Here is a 25215-nt window from a genome sequence, read left to right as displayed (position 1 = left end):
CTGATCTCCCCTGGGAAGCAGCGGAAGGGGTTTGGTTGTGAGGGAATGGGTAGGAGGAGAAGGGGAGGGGTATATGAGTTTGGAAGGGAATGGGACAGCGAGTTTTTGCTCTGACCCTTACAAGTCCGACTTCTTTTCAGGCCTGATCTGTCACCTCAGGAGGAGCATCAGACTAGGCCAATTGCGAATTATGCGGCCTCTGCAACGGGGTTCGACAGGGACAAACCCGCCGCGGTGGCTGAGTGGCTAAGGCGTTGTGCTGCTGAGCCCAAGGACGCGGGTTCGATTCCCGGCCTCGGCAACCGCTTCTCTGATGGGGGCGACAATAAAAAAAAAAAAAAAAAAAAACGCCCGTGTGTTCGAGATTTCGGCGCTCGTTAAACATTCCCTGCGGGTGGTGGAAGTTAATCCGGAGTCCTTCGCTACGGCGCGCCTCATAGGCCAGGCGTAGCTTCGGTGCGTTAACCCCCGTAATTCGAATGAGAAGGACAGGTACAAGAGACAAGAGAGGGCACAGGACAGCGCCTGTCCCGCGCACCCTCTTTTGTCTCTTGTCCATGTCCTTTGAAGGACGCAATAAAAGTGCCGTAATTTCATTCTAGCTACAATAAAGCCAGGTACTTGGAAATGCCCGAAAACACGGGGACAGGATAGACCACGAACATCAGAGGACGTAGAGCACAACTCACGGCTTTTCTTGATAACCAACAACTCGGAGCATGGATCGTTCCGTGTCGGCGGCGATTCCCCTTCGCGGCGCATTCTGACCGACGAGATTTAGTAACAATTACGCGACGTCACTACGCATCCGTTTATTGTTCACGGCCGATAGAGGGATTCTGGAAACAAGGTTAATATGCTACGGAAGTTTGCTGCGCCGTTTTAGAGGTCACGTGCACACGCGCGCGCTTCGACTGCCCGCGTTCGGCACTTCGTCTGACGCGCGGCTGCTATTTGGCCCTGGAAGCCCGCATGGAGCCAGCTGTGCTCTCCTGCGCGTGTATATGTACAAAACGACATTCGCGGTAGAGGAGCCACGAGTAGCGCACCTGCTCAGTCCTCTCTCTTATCCTGTCGCGAACGAACGCCGCACGAAAAGTATACGGCGAGAGTTGTTTTGTTCTGCTCGCCGTGTCGACTCAGGTTTTATTGGCCTATGACTGGTATTATTGGCCTACCTAAACGCGAAACTTTTTGTCCGTCCATCCGTTTGTTCATCCGTTTGTCCATCCGTTTGTCCGTCTGTCTGCCCGTCCGTCCGTCTGTCCGTCCGTCCGCCCGACCGACCGTCCATCCGTCCGTCCATCCGGCTGTCTGTCTGTCCATCTGTATGTCCGTCCATCCGCCCGACCATCCGTCCGTCCGTCGGTCTGTCTATGTGTCTGGCTGTTCATCTGTCCGTTCGTCCGTCTGTCTGTCCGTCCATCTGTCTGCCTGTTCGTTCGTCTGACCTTCCGTCCGTCCGACTGTCTGTCTGTCTGTGTGTCTCTCCGTCCGTCCGTCCGTCCGTCCGTCCGTCTGTTCTTCCGTTACACAACGTCGCGCAGTGAGCGTGCTGTTACACCGATTGCCCCATTTTATTAAGACGAGCATATACAGCTCTGCTAAAAGCTATCATGAAGGGTTTCGTTAAAGGAATATCGTCACTGCTAAGTGTTATCGAGAGCGAGAGAAAATTCTTTAATGAGACTGAAGATCAGCCCTGCATAATGTTTGGCTTGCTACTTCAGATGGTTGATGAACATGTGATGAGGGTTAAACGCTAAAATGAATAATACAAATAAGAAAAAAAAACGAAAGAAAATCCACCAGATCGACACACGCACACACATGCAAAAAAATGGCTGCGGCTTAGCTCCGCTAACCTTGGATATGCAAAGCAAAAGCTTGGCTTAGTCTGGTTGAGTCTTGGTTTAGCTTGGTTAAACCTTTGATTTAGCTGTAGTGCCGACCACGTCTGAAAGCCGTTTGGTTCCGTGCAACGCTCAAAGAAGGAGGCCGGGCGAACACGGCGTTCATTCAAGGCGAACACACCGTTCCTTTTCGCCGGGTGCGAGACGAGTCACGCTGCCCGAAACGACCCAGCGCCGCATGCATGAGAGGCTGCGGGGGTGGTTGGCTGCCTCGGCCGCAGCGGCGGTGGCGACCGCTGTCGGCGCCCGCGGGCACCAACAGCAGGCCCGGAGAATCACGCGATGCGCTTCGAAGGGTGTGTCGCCGGGGGTGTGTACCCGGTCAAAAGGTCATTTGCCCATTCTACACGAAATCGCTCGACGAAAGTAGTAAAGCTTTGCTAGCGACAGAAGCAGTCACAAGCTTTAGTCGAGTCCAGAGTCTCTAAAAAGTTTCCAATTGCCATGTACGGCAATTATTCTTCAACTGCGGTTCAGCAGAATTTTGTTCGATTCGAGCCCACTCGACCTCACTTGAAGTTCATATGAACAATGATGGGCTGCCTGTGCGCCCATCCTTACCAAGCTCAACGTTTTCAGGCGAAGCTTTCTACGCCTAACTGATGGCGACCGTCTCGTCACCAGAACAAAGTGCAGGAAAACCAACTTTACACAATGGGTTTCACAAAACGATGACGATAATAATCGAAGGCACATAAAGCATCCCAAGAAAAAAAAAGCGCTTCCCGTGCTCTGAATGAAACCTGGGTCACTCGCCTACGCTAGAAGCAGCTTGGATTTTGGACTCAGACTTTGGCTCCGGTTGCATGGGAAAAAAGCTTCCCGTTTTAACAGCGGAAGTGTTGTTGCTGGTCGTAGTGTGCGCGGCGTCAATAAAAATTCGCGGGGCATAGTTACGCCTGCCGTTTACCGCGTTCCTTAGCGCTCGCTTTACGAGGAGCTCCCGGCGTCATCCAGGCTTTGGGGTGGCGCTCGTGAGAAACAATACAAAGAAAACAGTTCATGTGCGTACGCGCCCCAAGAGGGGAGCACAAGCCAGCTCGCGCTACAGGCGCCCAGCTCGCGAAGCCGGTTGCCGCCGGTTCTAGCGCGTGCTGACGCGTTCAACGTCGAGAGAGAGAGATTGGATTGGATTGGAGTAAACTTTATTTGTGCCTGCAGATCGGCGTTTTTGTGCGCCGTGACGCGGGCCCGGTGTCGTCCTAGGGGTTAGCCGTTACTCGGTCCGAGCCATCCGCTCTCCGTTGACGGCTCGCGAGTCTCGTGCCTTTCGAGCGCCCTCAGGACCTGCTGGACGGCCCAGAGTTGATGTTCGCGGTCGTAGCTTTTCGCGGCTTCTTCCAGCCGCGGCGAGATGGTTCTCGATGCCGCTTCCTCCGATTGTTTTGAGCAGTCCCACAGGATATGGTACTGGTCGGCCGCCTCCCTACGGCACACCTTGCACCTGTCGGTCGGGTACGCTTCTGGGTACATTCGATGCATCAAGGCCGGGGTCGGTAGCGACCCGGTCTGTAGCTGTCTTAGAAGTACGGCCTCCGCCCGGCTCAGCCCCGGGAGCGGGGGTGGGAGAGCTCTGCGAGCCAAGGAGGAGGAGGAAAAACTTTATTGGTGGCAAAAAGTAGATTTTCGTCTTCCCAAGTGAGAGGAGCCCTCATTCCAGAGCCCCTGTAGCTTTGGCTGTCGCGCGGGCCCTCTCGACCAGTCTGCGCTGATCTTCCAGGGTCGAGCTGGACAGCGCGGCCTCCCACTGTTCACGCGAGCGAGGCGGTAGGCCTCCGTGATCTCGCCGTAGTCAGTCATGCGATCTTTGGCTCCGAACCACGCGGGACGGTCGGTCGCGGGGGCGTGGTTGGTTGGAGCTCGTGCCGCCACGTGTGCCGTCTCGTTGTGGTTCACGTTTCTTGCTGACGCGCACTCGCCTGCATGCGCCGAGAACCACTTGATCCTCACTCTTATTTATTGCAATTTGACTCCGCGCAGCATGCGCGCGGCCTCTTCACAGATGCGCCCCTTGGCGTAGTTGCGTACCGCCGTTCTCGAATCGCTTAGCACCGTGCGGCAGTCTGTGTCGGCAATGGCCAGGGCGATGGCGACCTCCTCCGCGCATTCCGCCTTGGTGCATCTGACGCTCGCCGCCGTCCTCACGGCACCCGTGGACGCTTCGATGACAGTAGCGGCGAAAGCCCCTCGTTGATATTCGGCCGCGTCCTAGTACTGCGCGTGTCCGTCATTGGCGTGTAGGTCGATGAGGCCCTTGGCTCTCGCATTCCTTCTTCCCTTGTTGTATTCCGGGTTCATGTTTCTCGGTAAGGGGTCTATCCTGATCTTGCTCCGGGTCTCGTCGGGGACGGAGAGTTTGGCATTCTCCTCGTCCTGACATCCGAGACCCAGGTCTTCGAGTATCTTCCTCCCAGCCTTGGTTGTTGACAGGCGCTCGAGTTGAGCCGTTCGTTGCGCCTCCGCGATCTCTTCAAGCGTATTGTGTACTCCTAGCTTCAAGAATCGGGGCGTGCTCGTGGACTCGAACAAGCCGAGCGCCGACTTGTATGCTTTTCGGATGATGGCGTTGATCTTGTTCCGTTCGTGTTGCAGCCAGTTGTGGTAGGCCGCTACGTACGCGATGTGGCTGACGACGAAGGACTGGACGAGCCTGATCAGGTTGTCCTCCTTCATGCCGGCTTTGCGGGACGTGATTCTCCTGACGAGACGCATCGCGTCGGCCGCCTTGGCGGTGAGACGGGCGACGGTCTCGCCGTGTCTTCTGTGCTTCTCGATGACCATGCCCAGGACTCTGATCTTGCTGACCTCGGGGATCGTCTGCCCGGACCGCGTTACGATCTTGATGTTCTCGTGCTCTCACCGCTGACTGTTTTTGGTGTTGCCTTTTCGTGGTGGTATTATCAGGAGCTCCGAATTGCTTGGCGAGCAGACGAGGCCGGAGCCGTCGAGATGGTCTTCGATGGCGTTGACGGCCTCCTGCAACTTTGCCTCGATCTGGGAGTCGCTGCCGCCGGTCGTCCATATCGTTATGTCGTCGGCGTAGATGGTGTGCCAGAGCCCCACTTTCGCGAGCCTGTCGGCCACTCCTATCATTACCAATTTGAACAGTAGCGGCGAGATCACGGACCTTTGCGGTGTGCCGGTGCTCCCGAGCTTCTTGTCTTCCAGTTGTATGTCCCCAGCTCGCAGCTCGACGGTCCTGTCCGTCAGGAAGTCCTTGATGTAACTGTAACTCCTTTCGCCCATGTTGAGCTTGGAGACTTTGGACAGAATCGCCGAGTGTTTCACTTTATCAAAAGCGCTCTGCAGGTCGAGCCCCAGGATGGTCTTGTTGTCTCGCGAGATGCCGGTGTCGCCCACGGTTTCGTTCTTGAGCTGCAGCATCGCGTCTTGTGCGCTCAGGCGCTGTTTGAAGCCAATCATCGTGGCGGGGTACAGTCCTTCCCTCTCCAGGTAGTCCTGGCATCGGTTCATCAAAACGTGCTCCAGCACCTTGCCCACGCAAGACGTGAGCGAAATGGGCCGGAGGTTGTCCGTTCCGGTTGGCTTGCCCGGCTTGGGTATCAGGATGGTCTTGGCCTTCTTCCAATGCTGCAGCAGTGTCCCCGCTTTCCTGCATTTGTTGTAGTAGCCCGTTAGGCTTTCGACGGATTTGTCGTCGAGGTTCTTGAGTGCCTTGTTGGTGATGCGGTCCGGTCCGGCCGCCGACCTGCTGTTGAGGTCCTGCAGCGCCGTGCGAACCTCTTCTACGTCGATGTCTCTGTCGAAGCGCTCGTTGTGTAGCCCCCCGTACAGCCCGTGGTGTTCCGTGGACGTAGTCGGCAGGTATCTGTCGCTGATGTGGTTCATCACCTTGTCGGCTCCGTGCTTAGTGACTTCCCGATAGATAAGTTTCGCCAGTCGGTCCCTCTGGTGCGACTTACTCTTAGTTTCGTCGAGCAGATGCTTAAGCAAGTTCCATGTTTCCCCATTGTGCATCTGGCCATCGGCGGCGTTGCATATCTCGTTCCACTGCTGCGCGCATAGCGTGTGATGCGACAGTGTTCCTCGATTGCTTTGTTGAGTTCTGCGACTTTTTTTCGTAGCCTACGATTGAGGCGTTGCTCTCGAAGAGGTGGGCCAGCCGGCTGTCCATCCTGTTCGTTTCAAGGTCTGTTTCTATGCTCTTGGTTGAGTTCCGAACGTCATTTAGAACCTTGTTGGTCCACACTTCGATGTCGTCGATTTCAGTCTTTTCTTCCTGCTCCTGATTTCTGGTGTCTCTGAAAGCGGTCCAATCGATCCACGTATGTTTCCTGACGTTATTACTACGACGATTTTCACGATCATGTGGTCGCTGCCGAGGTCCACCCCCGTGTTCCTCCACGTGGCCGTGATCGGTTCATTGTTCTTGACGAACGTTAGGTCGGGGGTGGTATTTCGGGACACGGAGTTACCAAGTCTCGTTGGGTGAGCCGGGTCGGTTATGAGGGCATAGCCGAGTCCCGCCGTGTCTTGGGATAGGTTTCTGCCTTTCGCATTACTTTTGACGTAGCCCCACGCCGTATCCATCGCGTTAAAGTCACCGCACGCAATCAGCGTGCTGTGGCCGGCCGTCGTGCTTGCCTTGTGAAGAATGGATTTGAACTTCTGCAGTTTCTGCGATGGATTACTGTAGATGTTAAAAATGAAGATGCTGTTTCTTCTTTGCTTGGTCGGTATGAGTTCAGTGAGCGTGTGTTCGATCTTCACGTTGCTTAGCCGGTGTTTAACGAAGGTGAGTCCCTGCCTGACCAGGGTGCACAGGCCTCTGCCGTCGGGCGGGCCCACGTGCACCCTGTAGCCTGGAAGGGACGGCTTGTCCGTTAGCGTTTCTTGAAGTAGAAACACCTTGGGGTTTGCGCGCGGCGTGCGGAATGTGTTGCTGGACCACTGCCCTCTCCTAGACGAAGCCGCGGAAGTTCCACTGCCACATTGTTATGCCTGTGGAGTTAGTGGCCATGATTGTCCTAGTCGGAATTCTCCGGGTTGCGGCACTTGGTTGACTGGCTGCTGTAGGGGCGCGAACGTTGGGTGGCTTAGTATTAGCTGCACGCTTCTTTCCAGAGTGTTGAGTCTGGTGACGTTCTCCGTTTGAAAGCCGTCTATGGCGTCCTTCATCGACTTGATCATACCCTCCAGGTAACAACAGCCTGGAGGGTATGATCACCGCACTGTCTTCGCTGTTCCAGGGGCCTAAAAAGTCCATCATGCTGAGAATTCTCGTCCGTAGTAAACTTCGCGCTCTCATTCGCGCCGAGTTGAAATGTGGACAAACACAGAACAGGTGTTCAGTGTCCTCTCGTACACCGCAAAGGGGACACAGAGGTGATGCCACCAGACCGATTTTGTTAAGAAAGCTTTTGGTATAGGCTACTTTTAGGCGCAGGCGATGTAAAGCACACTCTTTTTGCCTGGATAAACCGTGAGGTAGGTATACGAGACGTAGACTGCGGGTCGACATCGGGATAAATGTGAAAGCCTGCGGGCAAAAGAATCCGAGCCCGCCAGTCATGCATGAAGAAGTCGACGATATAGATGGATATGACGATGACTACTACCACTAGCACAGTGAAAAGCGAGGACGGAACATGTAGATAAACAATCTCTAACCTAATGCAATGCGTGGTGGTGTTTTTCAGTGGTTACACAGAAAAAAATCCTCCAGCTTCGCTATGGTTCAAGCATTGCGCGACTTAGTGCAAGCTTGGCTAATTTTTTAACCATCTTTCTCTTTAAGAAAGGAGCTTTGATTTATGTGTTATTCGCAGCTTCAGTTCTCTCTATTCGAGCTTGAACACTTACCTCCGACGACGGGGGAATTCTGCGTTGGCGTTTTACGGCGTCGACGAAGACTACGCTATAAAAACGAAAGCTGCCGCGGGAGTTAAACGAAAGGGCGGGAGTTAAGATAAGGCCGGTGCAATGCAGTGCCTCTCGTCGTTGCAGGATTTTGTGGACGGTCGTTATAGTCGGAGTGTGGTGTGAGCGTGTTCACCGCGTAGTTTCGGCTTCACTGGGGCCTTAAAGCGAATCCCGTTTTACGACAAAGATAGGAAGCCTAGACGAGAAGCTGTGCATAGAAGACGGGTCAAGGGCTGCGTTCCGTCGTTCGGCGAGCGGTTTCTTGCGCATTTCGTGGTAAAACTCTTGCTGCGTGGTTTACCTAAAGCCACGAATCACTTTAAGTGCAGAGCACTTTAGCAGCTCGCCTTGTCGTCGTAGCTCGCTCGCTGGACCCAAGTAGAGCCACACGGCGTTCCCTCGTAGCGGCTGTCGTCGCGAAGTAACCCAGAGGCTTGGAAAGCCAAGCGGTTTACATAGTCATAAGCGTTCGAAACTCGTCACGCACTGGCGTTTGTCATACATCTCCCCGTTGTTTAGCGCAAAGAAAACTAGGTACACTTGAGGCAAAACATACGTATAATTAACCGCCAGCGTCCGCGTTTATTTAGTTAGGAATGGTTGTTGGGTTAATTTTTACGATAGTAAGGGAAAAAAGTGGCATGCAACGCCGGCACGTGCGGGAGGAAAAGCAAGCACAAAAACAACAGAACGCCCGCTGGCGCAATTTCAGGCAGGGCCGCGCGAGCATGGCGAAGGCGGGAAATTTGAACCGCTTTGGGTGGTAGCAGTGAGCGGATAACGGCGCTACAGCCCATTATAGTGAATCACTGCTCCTCACTTCTGACCGATTTCACATTGAGTGGAACGGCTTTAATTTTTTAAAATACACACAACCGATTTTAAAGGCGATATTGTTGCTTGGTCTACTACGCATAAATATTGATCTGTCTGTATGTCTGTGTGCCTGTATGTGAATCGATTCAACCATTCGGTCAAAGTGAACCAGAAGCTGCTCAATAGTTTTACGTACCCACAGCCAAATGTAAACGTCTAAGTCCGGTGTCAATGCTCATAAATGTCAACATTGTTGAACAAGAACAGGACATTACGCAAATATAAGCAGGAATTCAATAGACAAGTGATATTTAGAGTGCTCCTTTATCAAAAAAAAATTATTGATGCTTGATTTTTGTGAAATGAAATAATACATCCACTGCACACACACAAAAAAAAAACCACTCCGTCGCCTGCTGTCGTCCGCGCCCCTATCACTTCTGGCGGCATTTTAAGAAATCAAGCGGCAACAGTTACGATAGGTTCCACTACATAGTTTCCACGTTCTGCTTGGAACGCATGTGGACTAGGGCAACGCGGTTCTATAAACGTTGAAGTAGGGCGCCTCGATTCACGCGCGTCTCCGCCGTACGGCAGCGCTGGCATCGAGGAACCCGGCCTAATGCAGTGGAACGCGGTAAATTTAAATTAGCTTGAGTAAACCGCTAGCGTGTCTACCTTGGGAGGAGCGCGACGGAAGAGAAGCAGCATGAAAGGTAAGGTGAGCGGGAAAGCAAAGGGAGGCATTTCCTTGGCAAATGTAGACGAAAGACTGTCGTCTTTTGTCGACATTTGCAACAAAAGGAGCAGATACGCGGGCAATTTTTTTTTTGGAGTGCATGTCGTCTAGTTCATACGAAAGCCAACGTTTTGTATACTGGGGTAGCCGCAAGGAATTTTTAAATAAATTGGCGGAAATAGTTTTTAATTTGGCACTAAACATTATGAAATCTGAAAGATGGCGCCATGTGACACAAACGTGACACTACCGTACGTATGCATGTAACTCCGTCCGTTTCAATACGTGATATAGAAACCGCATAGAGGAATATGAAAGACGGCACTTTATTATTGTGTTAGCTGGGGAAAACTTTTAAATGCCTCTTTTAATCTCACGTAGTGTTTGTCTGGAAGATCTGGAACATGCTGGAACATCTAAAAATTACGCTTTGAAACTTTATATGGCCCTATCAGGAAAACCGTCTCGGTTCAAGGTGTTTTAAGTGATGGACTCTCATTTGGGATAGAGAGCGTATAGTACACACAAATCGGGTGTCTGTCCCTTTATGTGCCCGAGGAAGTTTTAGAGTTCTCTGTGGACGACCCTTCAAGCGAAAAGGGCTGGAAGTGCGGCTAGTGGGAAATGAAACAAAACATGATACACGCATTGTTTGTGACTCTTATTCGACCCCCAAACACAAGCAGATTAGGATTACAATTGGTAGACGTCAAGTAGTGATGATTTATCCGTATGAATTCACAAATTCCCGTGAGCGCACCTTATTATATTGAGCCAAGCAATTGGGTTTACCTGCTAATATTGCAGTTCTGAAATTTGGAAATGCTAAAGACTCAAAGGCTCGACGCAATTAAGCTCGATACATTTTTGCAGATAAAAGAGGAAAACGACAGATAACTTCTTCCTGAGGAAGCCGTCAAGTGCGTGTAAGCGATAGAGCGAGGGAGCGGCTGCAAATGGAGTGTGCATTATTTATCGACAGATCCCGAGGGAACAGGTTGGGCCTCATTTCACACCCCATCGCCTCGACACCCCCACTTGCTCCTGTCACATGACCATGGAGGGTAGTGACGTAAGGACCAATGTCACGTGAAAAAGATTGTTTCTGTAAGGTGACCAAGCGTCCAGAGAAAGAGAGAGAGAGAGAGAGAGAGAGAGAGAGAGAGAGAGAGAGAGAGAGAGAGAGAGAGAGAGAGAGAGAGAGAGAGAGAGAGAGAGAGAGAGAGAGAGAGAGCTTCTTTTCCTTAGGTTTAGGTTGTTTTGTGGTTTCGGGCATCAAGCCACCGAGCGATCACAAAGACTGCCGTCGAGTGAGTCCGCGGTGTGCTTATGGGTCACGTGATCCAAAACGAGAGAAAAATGTAAAAAAAAAAGAAAAGTACCGATTTATTTATTACGGTGTTGAACGAGTTCGAGCTCGATAAGTGGGACAACCAGAGGCTGCGCCATGAATTTCTGTTATCGCACGAAGCGTTCGGCTGTCAAAGTCGCGTCACACAAGCGGTAGCCACGATATGAGTGGCGCGCATCCAACTGCGGGCGACAGCGGGTCTACGCCCGGCTCGACGGTGATGGTGATAAAAATGACAACGCAAATGCAGTGTGCTAGCGTTAAACGAAATCGAGCGCTGAAATGTGCTACTAAAAACAATGAAAATAAAAACGAAAGCAGAAACGAATTGATATCCTTCACTTTAACACTTGGCGTTCGCTCGCATTTTGCCAGCGTTCAGTAGATTGACGATAATTTCGACTGCAAGAGATTGTTGATTTCGTTAGCGATCGCTTCTTTATTTTCTTAGACTACGTAGCGAGTATTTTCGTATGTCTTACCAGAGTCCTTCAATGCTTCTCTTGTCATGAAACTCCCGGCCAAATTTCGTACGGGGACAAAGGCTACCGCGAGGGGCGCCACCGCAGATCGGAGGGCATCGGGCGGCCGCCGCTGCTCTTTAGCCAGACCGGCAGGTAGGAACGCAGTAGCAGCATGTCCGTTCGCACCAGATTTTTTCGCCACTCACAAAATAATAAGTCCATTTGAGCGGCCCGCGACACGTAAAGCGAAAGCACACTGCTGATAAGGCGGCGAGCGTCTGTTTTATCTTATTCCGTGGTCCGTTACCTGCCAAACGCGCTCTGACCACGCCCCCGGCTGCCCTCCGATCAACACCAGCGCCGCGGCGCGGCAGAGTACGAAGCTCTTCCATAGCGTGACGGCGAAGTTTCATGACCAGAAAGGTACTGAAGGACTCTGGTCTTACGTAAAACAACGCGGATAATTCACGGAAGAATTCACTAGGTGGATAGTGTAGCCCCTTTGCTCGGCTGGGCGTGCGCTGTGATACCGGCGACGTACCGAGTCGTGGAAAAGTAGGTACCCTTATAGACGACGGTCGCTTTTTAATATAGCCAATAGGAGACCGCTGGGGCCTTTCGCGGTTGCCACGGTTACTTATCACCTCCCCTTATGTTGCTGCTATACGCACACCTTCATGATGAACGTTTCGTCGTAGTCGTCACATTCGGACTTTTCGACAATTCCTTCCGGAGGGAAATAAACCGGAAATCTTTTTTTTTTTTTTTGAGGGGGGGGGGCAGACAGACAGACAGAGAGAAAAGCCTTTACCCGAACCAGGTGAGGTAAGCCCTGCAAACGGCAGGACTTGCTACTTCCGATGTGTTAAAGAATACACAAATGAGCAACATAAAGGCGTAAAATGCATAATAAAGCACAGACATATCATCATCACCAGCCTATCTACGCCCACTGCAGGGCAAAGGCCTCCCCCATTATTCTCCAATTGCCTCGGTCCTGTGCCGACTGTGACCAATTTATCCCCGCAAACTTCTTTATCTCATCTGCCCATCTAACTTTCTGCCGCCCCCTGCAACGCTTGCCTTCTCTAGGGATCCATTCTGTTACCCTTAATGGCCAACGGTTATCTTGCCTTCGCATTACATGTCCTGCCCACGTCCATTTCTTCTTCTTAATTTCTACTAATATGTCTTTAACACCAGTTTGCTCCCTGACCCACTCCGCTCTCTTCCTGTCCCTTAATGTTACACCTATCATTTTCCGCTCCATTGCCCGCTGAGTTGTTCTCAATTTAAGTTGAACCCTCTTAGTGAGCCTCCAAGTTTCTCCCCGTAGGTGAGTACCGGTAAGATGCAGCTGTCATACACTTTCTTCTTCAGCGACAATGGTAGGCTGCTATTCATTATCTGAGAATGTCTGCCATATGCACCCCACCCCATTCTGATCCTTCTAATTATCTCTGCCTCATGGTTTGGATCTGGGGTCACAACTTGGCCTAAGTAGATATATTCGCTTACCACTTCCACTGCCTCGCCACCTATGTCAAACCGCTGTGCTGTCCCGAGGTTATTGATCATTACTTTAGGTTTCTGCATATTAATTTTCAGTCCCACGGTTCTACTCTGTTCGCCCAGTGCGGAAAGCATGCTTTGTAATTATTTATGTAGGCTTTGCTAAATCTCTGGTGTGGAAACAACGTTCTAACCAACAGCATGCCATTCTCTACAGCACGGAAGAAATATGGGGGAGCGTCGACGTCATCAGTATTTTTATCGAGCCCGCTAAGCAGATGGCCCAGTGTTGGCCCAGTGCGGAAAGCATGCTTTGCAATTCGTCCCCCGAGTTTGCAGCGATGGCGTAGAGGTAGAACACCCGTCTCGCGTGCAGAAGGACCGTGGTTCGAATCCCGGTGCCGGACAATTCCCACCGGATTAAAAAAAAAATCCGCGTATTGATGGAATTGCACAAAGGGGCTTGGGGTGCGGCCTGACCCCGGCGACCATTGCCGGCAATGCACCCCCTCACCAGAGCAGGATTGGCCACCCTGGTGTAGTAATGGCCACAACCTCCCATGAATACGCCAACTGACAGACATATACATATACAGAATAAACCTGGGTAGAGAGCAACCTCTCTCACATTCATGGCCGTCCACACTGCTGGCACGCATACATATACGTTCAGATACCTACACTTTATCACTATCTCCAGCCTCCTGAAGAGGCATACGTATCAAATTCGATTACAAAAGAAAACATCACTCTCCGCTCTCGCCTCCCACGCCAAACATGCGCTCGCCTAGCCTCCATCACACAGGGGCCCAAACTGTTCTTCTGCAGGCTCGCGCCCAGTCCAATTACATCGAGCAGTGCACTAACGTCACCGCTATGTTCCCCAAGCCTCGCCAAAGACGGATCCAGAGTGACAACTCGGGGAGGCAGTACGGTGCGGTGGATTATGTGATGATTTTGCGTCACTGGCCTTCTCTGTCAACTGCTCAGAAGGCGATTAACGAACTCTTACGTTTTCTACGGGCGACGAACCTAAACTCCAGACTATAGACAGAAAGCCTTCAGCGGCAATCACTAAACTTGAACGTTTAGCGTTTCAGCGCTGGGCATACCTGTCAACTTCAATTTTTCTTCATTCTTTCCTTTCTCTTTTTTGCCTATGTACCCTTTCCCACGTGCAGGATAGCAAACTAGGCTCTAGCCAGGTTAACTTTCCTGCCTTTCTTCTACGTCCTTCCTTCCTTGTGTGAAGTGTAGATGGGAAGGGAGGGAAGGCTGGTATGCACTGCTGGTACGCGTTCGACACATTTGGCTGGAATGTAATTGTATTCGTCCAAATCTATATTTGTGGCCCTTACCGAAGCCCTAGGGTTGAAAGGTAGCACAGAGACAGTTAGTTTAAGAGGTGACTAAAAGAAGATTAGGGTGCTGGTGGAAGAAGAGCACAGAGCGGTTGTAAGGTCCACTTATGAGATCAGCGGCCAGGCGCCCGGGCTGCGCGTGAGAACCCACCACTCTGTCTGGGGGCTCAGCACTGTGGACTCTACGCCGCAGCCGTCGCCGATTCGTCACGGCGCGCACGGGAGACGGATTGTCTGGCCCATCGAATACCACGGGGATAATCCCCCATTGAGAAAGCAGACGGCGCCGCCGGATTCCGAGAACCGTCGACGTGACGTGCGGAGATGGTGGAATTACCGGCGTCGAAGCGCGCGCTGCGCGAGACACCATTGTTAACGCGCCCCGGGCGGCATAGTGCACTGTCGCCGCCTTTCGCTCTCACCCCGTGGGTTCGCGCGCACCTGCTCGTCCGCGAGCGTGCCGTTGACCCAAAGATGGCGGCGCCTCATTGAATATTCCGTAGCGCGCTGAGTGACAGCTGTCTACGTGAATTTGGGCACTCCCTTACGCGTGTACGAACGCTACAGGGGCGTTCCCGAGAGAGGGTGATCTCGATGTGTTATAAGGCTGAACTTGGCCGTTGGAAATCGTTCTCGTCTGAGCGCCGAGCTGGGCAGTTCTTGGCGGGACACGGAGTCTCGACCGTTAAAGCTAGGTTGGGATTTGTGAGCCCCCTAGGCTAGAGGTTAAGATCGCGTCGGAGGTTTAGGGTACAGCGCCGTACCGGGCAACTAGACGGATCTTGCGGCGAGACAGAGTCTCGGCCGTCGTTTCTCGAGTGGTTTGTATACGCTCCGAGAATAGAAGAGTTAGACGAAGTTGAGGAGCTCGAGTGATTTGTGCGCACTCGGAGCTAGCGTCTAGCTGCAGTTTGAAGTTTTTCGTCCTTATTACTCATGTACCCAGTTATCCTACTGTAAATAGCTGCATATAAACTCTTCGTTTCATTTAATCAACCCCAACGCCTTGAGTTCGTCAATTCGACCGCCGTCTCCAAGAACTTCAACACCATCGCCCTGCCAGCCTCCTGCCAAATCAACCGGACACCGGGCGATTGGGTTCCTGATCGACACCGGAGTTCGGGGAAACGAACCATAACCATCTTTACTGCGGTATACAGCCTAGGGCAGCTACCATCGTATGTTCGGGCCACCCGTTAATAGCAGCGCTAGAAGTAAACATAGATGGATTCTTCTGTGAGCTGACCTACGCCATCGCCCCAATACAAAGAGGATACCGCTGTCAATCAATCAATCAATCAATCAATCAATCAATCAATCAATCAATCAATCAATCAATCAATCAATCAATCAATCAATCAATCAATCAATCAATCAATCAATCAATCAATAACAAACTGTGGTTGATTCCTCTGTCATAGGAATCAGTAAAACACGAAAGTGAAATCTGCAGCGAAATCTGCAGCTGAGCACGATTTACGGTTCGGCAGCTGTCTTGTGGGTGTGCTTGGCGAGCGACGTCCTGCTGGCGGGTGGCTTCGGCAAAGGTGTAATGGCGTCATTTCCGTGACGAATATGACGTCAGTGAAATCTTGGGGTATCGCGGCATAAAACACTTTTGTGTTAAAATATAAAACCAGAAAACGAAAAACCCAAAGTACAACGTACTCTTCAGTAGTAAAGGCTGCTTCCCCGCAATAAGAACCTGTGTGCAGGGGTGCACCCTTCACAGGCCGCTTGCTTCGTTTCCTGGCGTTACTTCCGTGGCGGATATGACGTCGCCTAAATGTTTGTGTATCCGGGAATAAAACAGTTTTAATAAATAACTGCATAAATAAATAAATTGTGTTGGCTTGGCAGCGTTACCCCGCGGGATCCTTGGGGGATCCACCACTGGGACGGCCACTCACTCGCACATCTCCTCTTGGAAGACTAGGCTGGCTCCCCCGCAATCAAGTAGCGTTTGGGACGCACGAAAGGTTGTCCTGCTTCATGCTCATATCACTGAAGAGGCGATGTAGGCTCTTGGTAGTATCTGCCCTGATTCTCAACCTGGACTATTAAATTATTTCTCTCTCTGTCAACGTATGTATAGTAAAAGAGAAGCCTCACTCTTCAGTTCACCTTGGCCTAAGCCACTGACTCGAGGGCAACGAATGTTTACTACCTTTACCCCAGAGTTGAGTGTCGGAGATATGAGGCCAGTCTCACATAAATATGACCGAGGTATGTGGCGGAGATGGTCCTTTGTCAGAGATACGAGACTGAGACATCAACTTCGAAGATAAGTGACAGAGATATGAGACTTCCCAAGCTCAGAGCGCACCAGCAGCTTCCCATCAATTCGAGGGCATGCCAGCACATTTTAGAGTATGGTTTTAAATCGCGAAAAAAAAATGGGGAAAATTGATTACTTCACTATTATCTCTCGGGTGCTTCGAGAACGTCGCGTGTCTGTGAGTGTCGAGAAGCGACATGAGCAGCCGAGGGAGAGAACAACTCGGGCGGAACTGTTATCCGCCGCGGTAGCTCAGTGGCTAAGGCGTTGCGCCGGTTGCGCTGCTGAGTACGAGGTCGCGGGTTCGATTCCCGGCCACGGCGGCCTCTTTTCTAATGGAGGCGAAAAGCAAAAACGCCTGTGTGGACGAGGTACCGGCGCCTGTTAAGGATCCCCACGTGGTGAAAATTAATCCGGAGCCCTCCACTACGGCGCTCCTCAGAGCCCATGTTGCGTGGGCGCGTTAAACCCAATAATCACCCGCCGCGGTGGCTTAGTGGCTAAGGCGTTGCGCTGCTGAGCACGAGGTCGCGGGTTCGATTCCCGGCCGCGGCGGCCGCTTTTCTGATGGAGGCGAAAAGCAAAAACGCCCGTGTGCACGAGATTTCGGCGCACGTTAAAGATACCCAGGTGGTCAAAATTAATCCGGAGCCCTCCACTACGGCGTGCCTCATCGCCTGCGTTGCGTCGGCGCGTTAAACCTACAATCAATAAACCCTATAATCAGTCAATCAATCAATCAATCAATTGGGTGGAACTGTTAGTTTTGCCAGTTTTGAAGTCTCCGCTTTGAGAGATCCCTTATTGTCTGAAGGAAGACAACCCGGATTAGACGCAAGACAATCAAGGAGGAGCTTTTCAACTTGCCACGTTTCAACTTGCGTTTCAACTGTATTGTTCTGCTTACGGACAACAACGTGACTAGCTTCCCTATTAAAAGGCTATCATAGAAGTTTCGTTTGGTTTTCATCAAACCAGGTCATGGTCCCTTCATTAATTTAAGAAAGCTTTGAATGGGTTTCGCAGTGAAGAATCCTACGCCGCGAATTTTCGGATCGGGTGGACAGAAATCTGTCATTGCAAATATAAAGAAAGAAAAAAAAGGGGGGGGGGGGGGGTCACAGGTCGGAGGCCAAATTGCACCCAGACGCAAATACCGTAATTCCAGTCCGTTCGCCCGCTGTATGACCACGGTCGGCCCCACATCGTTGAGCCGTTGGAGTTCTTCGGCGCTGGCGTCGAGCGCTTCCAAAGATCTGCAACCAACATGTTTTCTTCGCTCTTGCTTCGTTTTTACCCGGTGGAAACAGCCATGCGAAGCACTATAGAGCACTGCCCTGCTTTGCACGCACCGCCCTATGCCGCATGATCGTTAGGGCGACCGCACCGTCCTGTCTTGTCCTTTTTTGTTTGCTTAAAGGGCGCCATGAACACAAAATACAAGCCTGTTTAACTAAAAAGCCTGCTTTGTCTCGATAGCAACGATACAGATTTTATCGCAAACTTTGAACGAAAAATCGAGACATTGAAGAAAACTTATGAAGTAGTAACGACTCCCCAGCCAGTCTCGGGCGATTCCTCTATGACGTCACAAGATCTTGTCTGTGCCATTGGCGGTCGCCGACCACAGCCACAGCCAAGAAACATGACTGGGTGATTGCAGTGGGGCCTCTGGTTCCTCTTTATGATATCACTTGAATGTTAGCGTTCCGCTAACACACTGATGACTACGCCTTTCATGCCGGCCCGTATTACGTCACTCCTTCCCGTATTACGTCACTGTGGCGCGAAATTTAAAAGTGTTTAAATATTTCTGGCTCTTTTTTTTTCTTTAAAAATGGCTGGAACGGAGCTAAGTAGGTTACCAAAGGCTAGTTCTTCCAAATCGAACAAGATTTTATGTTGTGTTCATGGCCCCTCCCACCCTAATTGCGGAACACAACGAAAGCAGCCAATTTTTTTTTTGTCGAGTTAACGGAACAGAATTAGCAGAAAGGAATAAGCTTCTTGTTACGTGCCGCTAAATTCCGCCATAATACCAAGGTTGCTACCGCTCCGATTGTGCGAATGTACGCAAATTTCGACGCAGCGAACCTAACCATACTAACGTAACCTAAGCCTAATCAAACTAACTACGCGGGAAACCTAATATAATAATAACAAGAAACGTACACCTAACCCAACTTGTTCTTTGATGCGCTGAAAGGGGCGTAGTGCATAGCCGCTCCGATCACACCCCTCGAAATTAATTTTGCCTAGACAAGAATTGAGGACATTCCCTCCTGCTCTTTTTTCTTCTTCATTTGCCAAGAAGTCCAGAATTAACGCCTTGAAGAATTTTTTTTCCTGTCTTTCATGACGAACTTTAATTCATTGTTCTCGTCAAAAACAAAGGGTCGGCAAACGTCTACGAGGTTATAAACAGCCAAAAGGCTTACAGTTTTCCGAGATAATATTTGTTGGCAAAAGCTGCGAACTGAAGGATTTTTTACTATTAGAATGCGGCATCCGTTTTGCCTAAGTGCCTTAAGACCGCTCTTTCCTCTACCATCGCAGTCTCGTTAAATCTGGTCTCCATAACTATCGTGCAAAGTCTAAGCTATATGATCAGCCATTTTTATCTGATCACTTGGAAAAAAAGTATTTCGGTACTTCAACCGAATTCAATCGCACATAATTTAAATTACTATGAAGTTTTTCGTGAAATCTCTCGGCCGATCGTCTTTTAAATAGTCCCTACCTTCCCTCGGTACATTTGCCCTGAAGTGCGCTTGGAACTGTACTAGTCCCGTTATGGATGTACGCCTAAGCTGTCCTTACTAATTAAGCAGAAAAAGTGTAAGTGATGGGGCAGATATCGCGATATTTTAATATTTCATCCACTCTTTTTCTCATACGTATTCACTGCATGAAATTAAACGTTTTTTTTTCGTTACTTTTTTTCGTTACTTCGTTTCGTTTTTTTTTCGTTACTATAAAATATATTGAACTAATCAGAATTGTTTTAGCTCAATCGCCTCAAAGATGCCGTACAGTAGCGCTCGCTTTACTGATAGGATGCATCTCACTGTCAATAGGACGGCTCATACGTACGCGAAGGCTGGATATTCAAGTCAGACAACTTAATATTTCGGGGATCATAAAAACGAACTACCGCCTGCTGCCACTGCGACCGAAAAGAGTTTAGGAAGGCGTTCCTAGGTAAATGTTCTAGTTCATGCGTCACCCCCTATATTGCGCTCAGGGACGCTAGGAAAATTATTTTCGAATCGAAGAGCTAATACAAATGCCTTTAAATACATGGTTGCTCGTTATGACGCGGTAGTTAAAACACGCAAAAGGAAGTAAGGAAGCTAGCGGCACGAGACTAATGTTTTCCACGTTCACCTGTCTCCAATCTCGCGCTACATTTTTTTAAACAACTTTTCAATGCAGAAGCCCTATGACACTGCATGATATCCAACAGCCGGAACGAGCAGAGCAAAAGCGAGAGCGTCGGGAACAGTGAGGCGCCTTGCGGCACACCTACCTCCTCATGCCGTAAACCCAGGAGTACGAAGGGTAACTGAGACAGACGAACGAGGCGAGCGAGCGCCCGTGCAGCAGGGCAGTTCTTGTTACGGCCCTCATTATGGAACGGTCATTTAGCGTCTAAAAGAACAGGGTGGTGAAGAATTACTGCACGAGAGATAAGGGGAGCGAACACGAGATTGAGGTAACCGGGCGAGAAAGGTGGGGGAGGGCACCTTGACGTCGTCAATCTGCTTCGGCGGCTTTTGCTCTCAATGTTTTCCCCCTGACGCAAAACGACTCACCGTGTTGTTTTTGTAAGAGCGTATGGCCTCACCTAGACCCAGATTTTTCTTCGTTGTTCATCCTGCAGGTTGTTTAGATTTCTGTTTTCTTTTTTTTTTGTTGTTGTTGTGGACCGAGAGACAACGCGTGGTTATCGGCACGTCACCTCACTATCTATTATAGACGCCCGCACTCGTCGTTCCCGTCTGTCTAGGGGTGCTTTGACACGAATTTATGGTTCTCGCTTTTTTTGTTTTCGGGATGTATCGATGCCGTGCTTATGCGAGCTTATAGTGAGTGCCACCAAATAACAAAGGCCCTGGGAGCTACCAAGTGTGACGCCCGCAGTCTGAGGCCAATCAGCAATGGTGGCTGGACGAAGGCACGTGTGTATGCGGGCACGTATGCAGATGGATGGAGGGGGGACAACCTCCAACGCACCTAAAACCCCAATCCAGGCTTCACTACCTAGTTATTTGCAACACGCGCGCATTTTCGCAACCTATGTGCTGAAAGGGACCCTGCAACACTTTCGATAAACGCTTTCACTCTTTCCTTCGCGTCTGGAAGCACTGTGAAAGCTAGAGTTATCGCCAGCACGGAGCGGCACTGCGTGACTTGCTCCTCGCACCAGGTATACGCCTTCCGTTTCTGCTTTGTTTTTGTGGGTTTATTTTTAAAGTTGCTATCGAAAAGCGTTCATTGCTGCAACTGAAGAAAAACCAGCCAGCCACCGCTACATGGCCTCAGTGACGTAATTCGGGCCCCCGAAGAACGTCAAGACCGGGGAAGAGAGAAAAATCTTTTGAGCGAGTTTCCAAGTTAACTGACGGGCACAGAGCAGTAATTTCTGGCTGAGGTACTTTGCGATCCCCTAATCTAAGTACTAGGAGTGTGGGGTGACTACGTTGTGCAAGCATTCAAGATAACAAAAAAAGTTGAAAAACGTGTTGCAGGGTTCCTTTAAAAAATGTATAAAGTTCTAGCCTCGCGTCTGACCGCATGCACTCCGGTGCAAGTAACGTTAGAGGCAGTCGATGCTGTTTTTATTGCGTAAACAATAGATAGGTAATGTCGGCCAAATGTTCGCTTTGCTCCGTCGACGAAGCTAACGGTAAAAATCCACAATACGACAGAATACCGAGAGCGCGTGGAGAGAGCTCGCTTCGAAAAAAGGGAGACCTGTTTTCACATTGATGCAAACGTTGACAGGGTGACGTCAAGTCGAAGCGTGGCATGCCACCCGCCTATGTGCAGTCTGTACAGGTTCTGTGACTTCCGTCAACGCTTGCACGCGCGGTAAAACGGAGGCGCAAGCATCGGGCCGAGCCTCGGGTTCACGAGCGAGAGGGACGAGTTGCTTACTCATTCTTAAATATGCACAAATGAATCTTCAGTTAGTTCTTATAGCGCTGAACGTATCGTATTTGCTCAGGCTTTCGTCTGTCGTCACTGTAACCATCCCGGTACACATCGAAACGCAGTGAAAAACCCATGCAACAAACTTCCGTATCCACTACGTCCATCTTGCTAACTCCTGCGGAGAAATCTATAGACATATTTTATCCTATGGTTTCGTCACATACAATGCGTTTTACAAGATGCTCTTCTCTGGCTGATTCCAGCCGCAGCACGTCACACGGTGCGGACGACGTGACTTGCACAAGCATAGAAAACTGCGGCTGAACCTTCTGCAAGAAGGCTACGTGACGGCAATGAGCAGCTCACGAAGCAAAAAAACAAACTAAGCTGAATAAAGAAAGAAAACTGTTTTTAATGCGATAATATGCCCTGTGGCATAAATGAGCGTATTTAACAAATACAAGTTGACTCCTGTTTCGCGGAGGAAGGGCAGAAGGGAACGGGGGTGGCGTTCCCAGAGTCACCGCTGGAGGTCAGGAAGTCTTCCAGGTGGAAATCCTTGGACCGGAGGCGTCGGGTTCTCGTTATTTCATGCCAGCCACTTGTGCAAGAGGTGTGCGGGAGGGGCAGGTGTCGGTGAACGGTGCATGGTAGCGGGGGGAACACACTCAAGTCACTGCAGGAGAGAGGACTACTCCAACACGAAGTCTCAAGACCTCCTCCCAGCGAGCAAGCCTACTGGGGAGGTCTGTTCCACGCTGTTGAATGAGGGCAGGGGTGGCGAGACGCAGGAATTTCTTCTGCTGGAAGAAATTTTCGTCTGGTGCTGTTTTAAACAACGGCAGTGTGGCAGTGGCCGTGGAATAAAGCTGGGGCGGCGCGTACTATCATCTGCCGCAATGTGCGCAGGGAGCGTATTACGGCGAATCCACATCAGCCCGAGAGAGCAGGGTTATGTCTCCAGTATTGCGTAGATGTCTCTTGAGGCTGCGGAGGTGTTGTCTACGCGGCGTAAATCCCGAACCGTCGCCGTAGAAACTATACATGCCATAGGGTCAGTTTCAAGTCTCCAGAGGCTTGAACCAGGACCGGCGTTAGCGCGTGGAGGCCGTCTCGGATGGCTGTGCGTTACGCCAGCATAGACGTCAGGGTGCAGAGTGTTTGATAGACGTACGTTTGAGTGTCACCTGGATAAGCGGAACATTGAATCACTGTCACGACGCCATGTGGGCCCCAGCGTCCACATGGGCTTGTATCACCTGAGAGTCGATCTCAGCCGCAATTACTATAGTTTGCCCGTGAGACCTGAGTCTGTACTTTTCGTCGATCGAGTATGAAGACGAGTCAGGGGCCGATTGTCAGTCACCTGATGGTTTTCAGCCAGCACGGCCTAGTTACAGGGCGGCCTGATAAAACGGCTATAAAGTGAACGACGCATGTGGGTGGCCGAGGCCGCTGCCTCCGCAACGGAAGTAAATCCTACAAAGAACGATTGGCCAATGCCTCGATTGGGTGTGTTCCATTCACGAAGGAACATCACCAATAATATCATCAAAACCCTTTCCCTGCGCTATCGTGCTTGGGGCAATGACAACACCGTATGTGTCATCCCTGCTACACATCTCTGTCACGCGTGGGGACGCATGCCAGAAGGGGTGATCAACCAGGGCATGGTACGAAGGCTAGTCAGTTATTATTGCCTTATTAAGAAGAGTACAGTGGTACGAAGTATCGCGAGAAAAACAAATTAAAGGAAATTCGTAATGGAAAGTAACGCAAATAACTGAGAAATGTGACTCAGCGAAGGCGGCTTCCGGTGGCCGCGGCTGCTGAATCGGTTTAAAGCAAAAAGTTGATGCCACACACTCCTTTAGCGCCCAACTCTCCCAGCTTAAAGCGACGATGGTAAAAAAAAGAACGCAGGTCACTGTAGGCTAGTTTTCAACTGCCAACTCTTGACCAACCACCACGTGGGTTCCTCGAAATGTTATACATGCTCTGGAATCGGTTAGAGTTACTGTACATGCTGTAGTGGAGTTACATAAAGGAAGTCTAGCGTCGGGCGATGCTGCACGCCATCTAGCGAAACATGGGGGAAGTTACTATAATAAGTGCTTCCAACCCGAAAAACGCAAAATACACCTTTCCGACGACACTACACTCAAGATGGCCGCGCTGATAGCCCTTCAACGGTCTGTTCGATGGCTAGAAACGCAAGACCGGTTCAAATAATCTGTGACGTTTTCCTACTCCGGCTCCTTCCTACCCCGGCTGAACGAGCAGACGAAACTTCCGAGGTCACCTTGAATATCCGGCAGCGAGTCAGCACGCTACGGACCCGCGGACGTCTTGTGACCTTTTTCTAGATGCGGGCTTACGCGGGGATATCGGGCAATGGGAAGGCTCACGTACGTGCGCAACAAGCCGCAAAAGAATAATCAATTGGGCAAAGTTGCATCACCCGGGCTCACCTCTCTTCGTCTGAGCATGCATATCCCCCAGAGCTTACTTAGGTCATATCACCATCATCTGGGTATCAGGGCGAGCAGATAAGAACCTGTACTTATTTCGAGCTCGGAGTTCTACACCCGCCTCAAGATGGAAGGGTAGTCGCAGCGACGAGCGGCTCTAGGTGTGAAGCGTCCAGGCAGTCCTCAGCATTGGCCCAGGGAATGGCACACTATCATTCACAGGACTAACACTGTGTCGGCAAGGACACGCGCATTTCCGCGCTACGAGATATACGGTACAGTTTAGATGAACCCGAGTGTTCACATTGCTCAGCCAATAACGACACTGCACATGTTCTATTGGACGGCCCTCGCTTTGCCGACTGTCGACAACAGGACCTACTGTTCTACTTTTGCACTTCTACAATTCTAATTTTGTCGACAAAAGTAGAATTGGCAAGCCCACCGAGTCTTAACGATTGGCCTTAGCCGAGTCTTCTTAATCTAAGCGACGAACGTCATCTGCTCAGCGCGCTCTACGGAACTTCCTTGAGAACCTCCACCACTTCCTTTATCCCATTAAAGTCATTATCTCCCCCCCCTTCCAGTTTCCATAACCGATCCCCTTTCACGTACACACCAAAATTCGTCAAACGTAACATGGTGTTTTTGTACCCTTTGTAATTAAAGATGGTTGTTACCACCACCAATAACAGTTTCCTGTTGGAAATGCGTAAAGATCTTTCTGACGCCCTTTAAATAATACGCTTCTCAGATATACGTTTCATTTTCCACTGCAGTGAAATATTTATCGACCCTATTTCACTGCATACCGTTATACATAGGTGGCACAGACAATAAATCAACCGCTTACCTCTAGTCGGGAGTGCATATGCGAGGCGCTTCACTATATTTCGACGCGAATTTGTCTCTGGCGGCGGCGACTCTTACGTGGTGAGAAAAATACAGCGCAATTACAGCCGCTCGAGTTGTCACTGCCGCCAAGTCACTGGTCTGAAGAGTCGTGCAGGAACAGCCGTTGGAGATGGAATCAAGTACGTCGCTCGAAGCACGAGTTTCTATGAGAAAGCATCACCGTCACGAATAAAGTAACAATTCGATGTGGCCAAAAGCCCCCCAGGGCTCCCCTTTTAGGAGGGCAACGGAAATATATTGCGGTTAACACAGTGGTAATTTCTAGCATGATGGTATAAAAATAAATGGAGAAAACTCACTACACCTTTGTGTCAACGCCTTCATTTTATGGGCGCATTGGCGCTCTTAAAAGATT

General features: G+C 50.5%; 1 protein-coding gene across 5 annotated transcripts in view; it reads right to left on the bottom strand.

The window, feature by feature from the left end:
* LOC144149815 (equilibrative nucleoside transporter 1-like) overlaps window positions 1-25215 on the bottom strand; it is a 150668-nt gene that overhangs the window by 31481 nt on the left and 93972 nt on the right. The window contains exons 1-2 of one of the 5 annotated variants that reach the window (XM_077681469.1): window positions 19847-19992; window positions 17475-17573 (exon numbers count right to left, since the gene is read on the bottom strand). The exons of 3 other annotated variants lie outside the window; for them this stretch is intronic. In XM_077681469.1, coding sequence (XP_077537595.1) covers window positions 17475-17573; window positions 19847-19947 — 200 coding nt within the window. In that variant the 5' untranslated portion in view covers window positions 19948-19992. Of the gene's footprint in view, window positions 1-689; window positions 822-17474; window positions 17574-19846; window positions 19993-25215 lie in introns of those variants that run through there. One more of the 5 variants, XM_077681473.1, reaches the window with a different exon arrangement.

Source organism: Haemaphysalis longicornis, unplaced genomic scaffold, assembly GCF_048455015.1.
Source record: "Haemaphysalis longicornis isolate Haplotype H1 unplaced genomic scaffold, Haemaphysalis longicornis Haplotype H1 scaffold_8, whole genome shotgun sequence".
NCBI lineage: Eukaryota > Metazoa > Arthropoda > Arachnida > Ixodida > Ixodidae > Haemaphysalis > Haemaphysalis longicornis.
The sequence above is the reverse complement of the archived record's forward strand: the minus strand, read 5'-3'. Positions and strand labels throughout refer to the sequence as shown.